Below are 10627 nucleotides of genomic sequence, written 5' to 3'. Positions count from 1 at the left end.
GGGAAAGAGACACGGCCAAGAGGAATGAAACATCCTTTTCATCTAAGTTTTTCTCAATCCCATGTGACATGTACATGACTAAGACCAACACCATAAATATAGTCGATATACACAGATGCGTTTACACCTGAAGACATGAGATACAAATATCCTTCTCCCTTTCTATTTTTAAGGGGGATTTCGGTGAAATGGCACAAGTGTGAAAGATACTAGCAAATATTGTCGACCAATTACCACATACCTGTGTACAGCCAAACAATTTGAGCACTTCCAGCGACGAACATGAATCAACAATCAATCCTAGTGCTTCATTGGTTAAACTGCGACACCATGATAAATCCAAGCTCCGTAAGTTTCGGCAATTTCTGGCAAGTGATAGAGCAGTATGATTCGAAACCTGCCACACATCACACTGCTGTTCAGCAAGCAAATATAAAATATGATTATGAATGAGCAGGACAATAATTGAACCAACAAAACATCAAATATACCCTGGCCGAACCCATACACCATACATGCACTTGGGATATACTTATCATTGTAGTCATTTGATGCTGCTTATGCCACCCAAAATTAGTAATTGTTTCCAATTAGCGTACAGTATATTTCTTCCCCCTTGAAACGGATTAGTAACTTTGAAATGGTATTTTTTAGAATATATTCGGAAATGTGATGCATGTTTGGTTACTTGGTATTATTTTTAAGAGCTATTCATATCTCCTTTGGTTTCCCTCATTTTTCCCTCCTTATTTTTGTTCCTCCTTTCTCTTTCCTCCCAAACCCTCATCCACCTACCTCAACCCCCACCCTACCCATGTGTTAGTGTGTGGGACAGATGTGTGCTTGTTTTTGGAGAGTTGGGGAGAGGGGGGGATAAAAATGAACCAACCACTAGTTTAGATCACACCACACCACTTACAATCAATAAAATTTGGTGGATACTCTGATTTACATGTTCTCCTAATATGGCACATGCTGTCTTAACTTCTAGTCAAGCAAATTCATGTGAATATGATCTTTCGAAAATTTAAAAAAAAAATCAAAATTAAATGTTTCCAGCGACCACATTCACATGGTAAATGTAAAATATTTATGAGATTCTTTTGAATATTGGAAGTATGAAATAGAGTTTAAGAATCCATTTGAATCTCAAATGTAATGTCTACATATATGGAAGTTTACTCAACACATGCTGCCATATAAAAATGACATTTAGATGCCAACATTTTTCATTTATTTTCAAGCGAATAATGTGCTTTGGCATATACATGTAAGATTATAAGTAGGATTGCTGTCAACGGCCTTGCCAAGTATGCGTCTTCATCTACAAAGAATTTTTAACTTATATTTGTAATAACATAAATCTCAAAAGAATTTGTTTCAGAAGCTCCTCGACATGCAATGCATATTTCATTACTAATATGAGTTAAAGATCAATATAAAACTAATTTTGCATGTTACCTGGATAGTATTATTGAGTGACAGATCTTTCAAAAGTGCCCCACGAACATCAAGATATGCAGCAATAGCTTCATCACTGTTGGAACATGCAAAGAAGGAAATTTCAACTGTCAATTTCCACTTCTAGGAAATAAGAATCATGTCCAATATTCATCAAGTCAATAAACAAAATAGTGATCTAAAGATACCAAGAAAGCAATGAAACAGAATCAAAAGAATATATTCCTGTAGTGCTTATTTGTACATTCTTACTGCATCCATTTCCATTCATTTTATTATCGCCATATATGTCTTCTCAATGATAGGTTTGCTGGGATTGAAAACAGACTATTTTGAGAACACTTTAATTATGAAACGAATTGATGATAATCCAATATTTTACAAAATGCAGAGATACAGATTACACAGAGGCTCTTAACTATAGAGAACAGGAAATTTGAGAGCTAAGGTATCAATTGAACTATATTTGAGGAAAAATGTTAGCAAATCCTGGACTGTTCTAACCAAAAGGTCATCTGTGCATACCCTATCAAACTGTTGAAGTAGAAGTAAGAAAATACAAAAATGACCACCTAACACAAAAACCAAAAAGGGCATCCAAGCAGAGAATTGGTCATCCAATCCTTATACTCATCATATCAAGCTTAGGTAAACTAACTATACACCAGAACAGAATACAATTGATTGTATAGTAGGAAACCTGAATACGTTACGACAAAATTTTAGCATCTGAATTGCTTGGCAACCATTTGCAAGGTGACCAATTGAAGCATCTGTCAACTTGCACAAATTCGTCAGGTCCACAGCACGTAAGTCAGAACAAGTATCACCAATGGCTTTCATAGATATATCAGTCAACTCCCTGCAAACAGGAAAAGATATATGTTAAATGTTTGATTATTTAAAACAAGGCAGATTAGTATAAAAATCAATCTACTCTAATCATCCAGACACTCACATGCAATCTGCTAAAATAAGCTCCTTCATTCTGCAACCATGTACAGAGGCGAATTCAGTGACAAAATAATCACAAACTGTCGAAATTCCAGCTACTGATAAAACTTCCAAGTTCTCTAGCTTCAGCAGTGCTGGTAGAGTAAGCATAGCATCAATTCCTTGACAATTATCTAAGTATAATTCCCTTAGAACCAATCTGAGTGAGTTTGCCAGAAAGCAGATTCCCTCAGAGGTAAGCAAGGGGCACTGACTGATATCAACAGATTTCAGAGAAGGTGCAGATGTGACAAGCATGCTTAGCCCGGCATCTGTAAGACGGTATGCACCCTTCAAGGATATTGTAGTCAAAGCAGGAAGGCTATTAGGTGAACGAGCCAAGGTTGCATAGAGAGTATAGTCTGGCATACAGCCTCCACATTGATCAAATTGTAACACCTAATTTCAGAGAAAAATTACATCAATATAATTAGATGAACTGAAAGACTAATATCCTAACAACATCAAAACAGCAAAATAGCATGAGAGCGTATATAATTAAATTAAAACAGCAACAACTTGCTAAAACTTCAGACTGATTGTCCATTATATACACAGCAATGGGGATTAAGCAACACCAGAAGTGGCATGTGCAGCTCAAACAAGAAGAAACCCTATTCTGAAACAGAAAGAAGTTATCAGTATCTATAGGGTAGAACATTGATTTAAAAAGAATCGCACCGTCAACTTGCTGGTATTGCAAGCTTCAAATGTCTTAGTAAATAGTTCCTCAGATAACCATGAACAATCCCTTATGCGTATCTCTGTTGGAGAACCATGCACAAGCAATTCAAGAAAATGACCATCCATTCTCCGACTGTCACAAAGAAACCAACAGATCTTGTGTCTCAGGACATCTGGGACAAAGTCAAGAGAACTAATTGCATCGGCATTTTTGGAAAGAATTAACAAGCATAGTTCTTCCAATGAGGGAACTTGCTTCTGGCATCTCTGAGACTTCTGACTTTTAGGAATCCATTTTAGTTCGGCAGCATCACCTTTTGCAGTAGAGGCACCATGCCGCTCTCCTTTATTATTTTTTTCACGATCCCTAATAATTTTCATGGCAGTAGAAAAGGGACCGGGCCAATCTTCTATTCCACTATCTGTTTCAGGCAGTGGATTTTCTCGTATGGCGGCATCAGCAGCATGGTTTCCCACTTCCTCTTGGGAAGAGAAATGGGCAAACCTAGATGCATTCTGCCTGGCGATATTTCGAAAGCGTTCCCTATAACGCCTTCTTGCATCATTTGCAGCAACATCAGTATCTGTAACCTGAACTCCATCCTCCAATGCTTCATTGGCTGCTGAGTCGACTGTACCTGAAGGACTACTTCCATTCACATAATCTGTTTCAGGCTCCTCTGTATTGATGCTATTAAAGGAAGAATCCGTGGCTCCCAATTTCATTTTCTCTTTCTCTTTTTTGCTCAGTCTCTGTCTAGTCTTAACACGAGTTTCAATTATGATGCTATGTTTATCTTTGACAACCATTTTTGGATCTGAGCTTTTCGATAAACCAACAGCATCACTATTTGAATCACCAAGTGAAAGTTTTATTCTATCATCTAGTTCAGACACTGGAAGAGAAACATTCTTCACCAAAGTTTCAGAAACAACTTTAGCTTTACCTTTCTCTGCTCTAGTAAATCTCCTCTCCTTCAAATGCCCATTTTCTTCTTTGTGCCCTGATTCAGTCTGCAAAATGACATCACCATTCAAAACTACACCACTGTTTTTACTATTCTCAACTCCTTCCAAAAATTTACCACCACAACCGCTATCCTCTTTTGTTTCTCTCCTCACTACTTTCCTTGACCTCAAGCTCAAGAACACCTTTTCGACCTCACCTTTTTCATATGACTCAAAACCCAATGATTTTACCTCCATGTTAAATTTTCTCTTGCTCCTCCGAGTAGTCACAGCCTCCACCCTCGAACCTTCTATCTCACAACTCAATCCCAACTTGGCAACACTTCCACCATCTTTGACTATCTCCCCGTTTGTAACAATTATACTGGATTCAGGAACCTCAACTGAGTTCTCAACCCCCATGACATCCAAAACCCGCCTCTCCAAATTTCTTACATCACATTCACCATTAGAAGAACTCAATTCCAATTTCTTCCTCTTTCCACTTACAACCTCAACATTCTCCAAGCAGTCACTTATACCAACCTTTTTGGCCAACCGAGCACTGCGCCTCGGTCCGTGTCCAGTTCCAATAACCATAACAGAGCCACCCACAGGCCCTAACCCTAATTCCACATGCCCACAATTCTGAGCCGGAGAACTGGAACTGGGTGTGCTACTGTTCGATGCTTGATTCAAGAACTCAACGCTTTTGGACGGAGTCACCGGCTCAACCATCACATTTTCCGAAGCTAATGGCTCTGAGGTTTTAGGCGGCTGTGAGGTTCTAGAAGTTACAGTAGACACAACCTCACGAGACCTCAATACTGTCATTATAAACCCAACCTATCAAGCAACAAACAGTAAGGTCATCTCCACAAGTGCATATATGATCACCCAAAGAAATTAAATGCAAAGCAAGACAGAAAAATAAAAAATACGTCTAACATTTCAACTACCGACATTAAAGACTAACACCAAAACCACACAATACACACATATATACGTGTACCTACATAAAGCATACGACTTACAAGCAACCAACAACGGCGACGGCGGAGGCTGGGCGTGGAGAGCAACAGCACGGGAGCGTGAAAGAGCCTAAAATGAGCGGGCGTCGCGTAGGGGTGGTAATAAGAAGGGGAAGCTTACCGGGCACGCCTGTTACGGAGAATGGCTCGCTTCGTGTTTCCCGCCAAATTATAATATGGGCCTCAAAGCCCAAACCCCAATATAACCTTTTGTTACTGGACCATCTTCAAGCCCACTCAGCCCTCTCTTTTAGGCCCATCAATTTGCCCATTTCACTTCATTCTTGGAGATGATCATAAAAATCAAAACTTCATTTTTTAGGGGATAGCTCAATGGTTTGGACTCAAAATTTCCGACTCACGAACTTGTGTTTCAACCAAAAGCACCTTTTTAATTCTACAAAAAGTATAAGTTGTGTTTTTTTGCGTTTTCATCTCATCTCAGCTCGATGAAATAAATTCAGTTGAGATCAAATTTTCTTTTTCGAGCATGTAACGTGATGTGTAAAATATGTTAGATGAGGAAGAAAATACAATTATAATTATAAGTGATATGATGTATTTTTTTCTTGAATCAATAAAATACGGATGAGAAAATTATCTCACAACCTAACACCACCCGACTTTATCGGATGGAATAATTACTTAACATAGTATTTTTTAAATATGGATACTCAAATTCCGCTTCACTCGAATCATTTAACCCCATGAGACCTGTAGCATTTATGCACACCGTAGAAAGTTTCCTTTATGTTGAACATATTGAGTCTTCTGTGGATAATCTAAGTCTGGAGCTGCTCCCACACGCAATAAAGCTAATGCCACTTATATTTAACACCACATATGATGGTAAATGTACCATATACAACAAGATTGAATCAAAAGAGAGGCCGAATAGGCTATAGCACCTCGAATAAGGCATCTCGTTTAACCAAAGATCGTTCGAAATACACACTGGTTCGCCACGAAAACAGCACGGGAACGAGACAAATTAATTCACAAGTTATTATACTTCAAAATGGAATCATGATAGCCGGTTAATCACAATCAAGTAGCAGTCCAGCCTCAGTTCCTTCTTTGTAGGATTTAAGCCTGACGGGAAGCCAAGCTATGTTCGAGGCAAATCCATGCTACCTTGGACGTCTTACGGTGTAAAAGGAATAGATTCGAGGGACTCTTAGATGATTTAGCCAGCCAAAGCAACAAAGCAAATGAGTGAAGAGAAGAAATATTAGCAGTATAAGATTGACTCAACGATCTCGTAAAGAGGAGCAAGTTCTCCCTTGTCAATTAAGCAGAATTCCTGCAATAGTGAAAACCAGATTTCAACAATTCCAGTGGTTTTTTAAGCTAATTAATGGTGAAAAAGCATCAATGCATATTGGTGTTGGTGCGTGATTCTGATTATTGGCTTACCCATGTAAACAGAACGAAATGCTTAAAGCAAGTGTTGAGATGAGCTTCTTCTTTCAGGCTCACAATCTTCTGGAAATGTGAGTGGTAGATATGGGCATACACACGAAACAACCGCTTTAATATGGTTTTGACGACGTCCTGAAAGTTGGGCGGGAACGGCGCACCTGCAGTGAACAGATGATAGGTAAAAACATTGTTTCAGGTTGAGGAGAAACAAAGAAAATTGTTGACCGGATGCTCCACCACGTACCCAACTTTTGGGGGAAAATGGACTCGTTGTCGAGCTGAGCTTCAATCCAGTCCATTAAATACTCAACGTATTTTGGCGCAGAAACTTCTATCGGCTTCTTTATGTTGATCCCATCAGCCCATCTGTACTCGTACCTGTAGAAAAATAGAGAAGTTGCATTAAGTCACATCTGATTGCATGTATCCGACCTGTAAATAAGAAGTAAACATGGCAATATGAAAACATACTTTGGCCCTGCCGACATTGTTGGACAACTCGACGATGTGCAGAACTCGGTGAGAGTGCCATAGAGAAGGTTTACTTGATTAAAAAAGTCAACAGCTGCAAAAAGCAAAATAACAGATGTATTACGAAAAATGCAGCAAGTTATGCGCCATCATTCTATTTAATAAAATGATGAAAGCAGATTCTCCCACTTTACAGAAATAAGAGTATGATGGAAAGGAAAAGGAACAGGAATGAGACTGATGAGCACAATATCGGACATACAACATCCTCAAATGGGGAAGCATTAAGATAAGCATCGCAGATAGCTCCAGCAGAAATTAGCACCATCTTCACACATAAGTGGCTTAACAACCAGGAACGTACTTGAAGTTTCAATTAAGACGGCATAGGACATAGGGCTTAAATTTGTTCAACAAGAACCGCGATTTAGAAATTACTATCTTATTCCGCCAATCTTGAAAAGAATTGGCTTCCAGAAGGCGAAATTCACACCGAAATACTAGCCATAATTCGAATATCTCCTACTAAAGCAAATTTCTGCCAATATGAATGCTATATAACAATAACTTAAAACCTCAAAACGTTTTACCACGAAAGAAATTTACACTCCACATAATGACTGCGTGTTAATCATGGAATCAGAACAATTCATTACTTCTTTTCGTATGATCAAAATTCAAGAGGGATACACAACTACATAACAATGCATTTTAATCATGACAATCAAATCAAACGCGAATCATAATGAGCAAACTGTTCAAGATAAACTTACTGTTGACAGCCAACCACTCATTCAGATCCTCCCCAGGGGGAAGCCTTACTGCTTCCCTTAAGTTGCCGCTACCCAGAGTCGCTTCGATATGCTTCTTGAGTTGTAAGCCCTGTACCAATAGAAACCCTCAATTGCTATTCTCCGATTCCAAATAGAATCGCCAGTACATGATCAAAGTGATCAGAGAACTAGTGTTTATATACAGCTTTAATTTTCAAAATCCCAACTCAGGAAATTTTCAAGATAACAAATTAAAGATCAACTATCACAACTTCGAATATGTAGAGAGTGTTGATTGTATTTACCTTGCTCCCGGAAGGAGAACTCTTCTTGGGACGAAACGTTCTGTGATTTCTGGAAAAATCAACATTACAAAATCGAAAATTTTCACAAAAATTCCAATGTTGAAACTCAATCATAACAACCCATTCTCGAATTCGCTTCAACTAATAAGAATTTCTTGAATCAGCCGCATCAAAAGCGTTTAAAATCGATCGACTCAACCCATTCAGCAGATAAATTAGAATGGAAAACCCAATTCCCGGTGGAATCGAAACCGTGAAAATCAAGATTTCGCGAAGCCAGAAATCGATTAACGCATACCAAGAACTAAGGATCAATTGACCACTTCTATTACCAAAACACAGTTGAAAAGAGAACTAATTGTAGAATCAAGAAAGGGAACCAACATGCATGCAATGAAATAAAACAGCAAATATGGGTATAAACTGCGAAAAGGGATTACTCTTACTGACCTGCTTCCAAGCCCAAAGAGACTCATGATTATGAACAGCTAGATGAATACTGAATGAACCCTTTTTCTTAATAGGCCTGGTATCATAAGTAGTAGTGATTTCTCAGTAGTTGGAGGGTTTTGCATGTCTGCTTATCTCTACAATATGTAGATGATATAGATGGAAAGAGAGAAAGCAGCCAGGTGGGCTTGGGGTGGGGGGGTTGACAGACTGGCAGTGAAGAGGTCAAGTCGTAGCCAACTCCGCTCCTTTCTTTTTCTCTTTCCACATCCGCATACATACATACTTCCCTATCTCTCTCTCTCTGTGGAGAGAGAGAGAGAGAGAGATACAGGTATGTATGTATATGTGTATGTAAAGATACAGTAACCAGTGGGCAGCGGGGCAAAACCAGACAAGTACTTTCCCGTTGCCATCCCACCTGGCTGATTCTCTTACTCTTCTGAGTTCTGACTCACTCTGTCTCCTCTTTGTTTATGTTCTGCTGACCACACATTGACTCAATTTTTACTATTAATATAACATTTATTATAATTATAAATATTTTTTATTATTTAAAAAATTATAAATATTTTTTCAAAATTAAAAAATTCTAATAAATATATCTTATAACAGCCTATTATAAAAAATATACTTTCGTTAACTTAAAAAAATTAATTTTTTAAATAATACGATAATATTATAATTATAAAAAAATTCTATAAATTCTATTTTTTAACATACCTAGTAAACTCAATCATCCACTCAAGTATAAAATTAAAACTTTTAGAAAAAAATTCTAAAAGTTTTTTTTGTTTAAATTGCGAGTAAAGTCTAATTCTTCAATCTCGTCAAGAAGGGAGCGCACTGTGAATAGTAGCACAAAGTTTTATAGATGTTACATTCAATTTTGAATGTATAAAAAAAAATTAAATAATTAACATATATTTTTTTTAAAAAAAAATTAATATTATTTATATAATTAATACACAAAATACTGAATATAGCATGAATTTAATGGATACCAGACACTAATCTTCTCTTGCATCTGAAATATTTGCACTCATCGTCTTCTTATTTTATTTAACCATTTTTATATAATAAACAAATCAACAGACTCTTTTAGTTGTCTCATTCAGAGAAATTTAACCGTCACTGTATACTTTTTTTATTAATATATATATATATTAAAAATTTACTAATTTGGACATCGCAACGTGCCAACGTACTAAAAGTTAAATTCAATTTTGAACTGCTTAAATTAAATAGATTTAAGCCGAAGATTATAAACAACTTATCACCAACTTCCACTACCGATTGGTAAAACTGCAAATATTACGTTCTTTTTTTTTTCCAAACGCTCCAACTTTAATTTTTTTCACTTTTAATATTTATTTTCAAATTCCTCCAACTTTTATTATTATTTAAATTATAATTTTCTGTACAATTTATTCCCACTAAAAAACAATTATTACAAACACCAACTTTAAATTAATCTATCCAAATGATGATGATGCAATAAAATGGATATAATTTTTAGGTGGGAACTAGCTAGATACTAAGATATGCCAACTATTTTTTTTTTAAATATTTAGTTGCTTAAATTCAAATGTTAATTCCTTTTGTCTTAATCAAGCAATAAACAAAATTAAATTAATGATTAGAGAACAATAATCTTTTTTAATTTTTTTTTTTAAAAAAAAGTCAATCATTACTATGTATGTGCTACTAATTATAATTCAAGACACATCGCCGCTTAAAAAGATTGGTATAGATGCCTTTATTTCCAATCTTTTTATTAGATTATTATTAGATAATTAATGATCCAAAATTTTGTGGATTAGATAATGGAGATTTTAGTTCCAATGATTAGAGGAATGAAATTTTATAAGGTTGTCTATTGATGAATGTAATAATTATATATGTGATTTAATATAGAAGTGGTGGGATTCTTTGAGATTTTTCATGTTATAATGTGGTGGTTGGTGGGGTCTTAAAATTATTGCAATTAGCTGTGTGAGGAAAGGTGTGTGCCTTCCTAGTTGACAAAATAGTATCATTTTCGCCGTTATACTGATGTAAATAAAAAAAAATTATTTCAATTTAATTG

General features: G+C 36.4%; 2 protein-coding genes across 3 annotated transcripts in view; both read right to left on the bottom strand.

Annotated features, from left to right (window-relative positions):
* Window positions 1-5261, bottom strand: part of LOC105161920 — a 6407-nt gene extending 1146 nt beyond the window's left edge. The window contains exons 1-6 of the mRNA XM_011079775.2: window positions 5121-5261; window positions 3136-4932; window positions 2420-2853; window positions 2162-2323; window positions 1462-1537; window positions 242-397 (exon numbers count right to left, since the gene is read on the bottom strand). Of these exons, the coding sequence (XP_011078077.1) occupies window positions 242-397; window positions 1462-1537; window positions 2162-2323; window positions 2420-2853; window positions 3136-4920 (2613 nt within the window). The 5' untranslated portion in view covers window positions 4921-4932; window positions 5121-5261. The remainder of the gene's footprint in view (window positions 1-241; window positions 398-1461; window positions 1538-2161; window positions 2324-2419; window positions 2854-3135; window positions 4933-5120) is intronic.
* On the bottom strand, window positions 5928-8852 carry LOC105161919 (MOB kinase activator-like 1A). 2 transcript variants are annotated; one of them, XM_020693678.1, is made up of 7 exons: window positions 8539-8852; window positions 8089-8128; window positions 7784-7892; window positions 7011-7104; window positions 6784-6917; window positions 6534-6697; window positions 5928-6420 (listed from the first exon to the last, which is right to left on the bottom strand). In XM_020693678.1, exons 1-7 carry the CDS (start codon window positions 8562-8564, stop codon window positions 6349-6351), a joined length of 639 nt encoding a protein of 212 aa, XP_020549337.1. In that variant the 5' UTR covers window positions 8565-8852; the 3' UTR covers window positions 5928-6348. The 2 variants fall into 2 exon arrangements, with proteins under 2 accessions (XP_020549337.1, XP_011078076.1); XM_011079774.2 differs by having other exon boundaries at window positions 8089-8137; window positions 8539-8849.

The sequence above is a fragment of the Sesamum indicum genome, linkage group LG5 (assembly GCF_000512975.1).
Source record: "Sesamum indicum cultivar Zhongzhi No. 13 linkage group LG5, S_indicum_v1.0, whole genome shotgun sequence".
In the NCBI taxonomy this organism is placed as follows: Eukaryota; Viridiplantae; Streptophyta; class Magnoliopsida; order Lamiales; family Pedaliaceae; genus Sesamum; species Sesamum indicum.
This window is presented reverse-complemented; position numbering and strand designations above follow the sequence as displayed.

Bases quoted from the DNA above. Each gene is read 5' to 3' on its own strand.
- LOC105161919 (XM_011079774.2), bottom strand. From the start codon at position 8,564: ATGAGTCTCTTTGGGCTTGGAAGCAG. The intron at 7,893-8,088 runs GTAAATACAATC...CTATTGGTACAG, and splicing joins GTTCTCCTTCCGGGAGCAAG to GGCTTACAACTCAAGAAGCA. The intron at 7,105-7,783 runs GTAAGTTTATCT...TGCTTTTTGCAG, and splicing joins TGAGTGGTTGGCTGTCAACA to CTGTTGACTTTTTTAATCAA.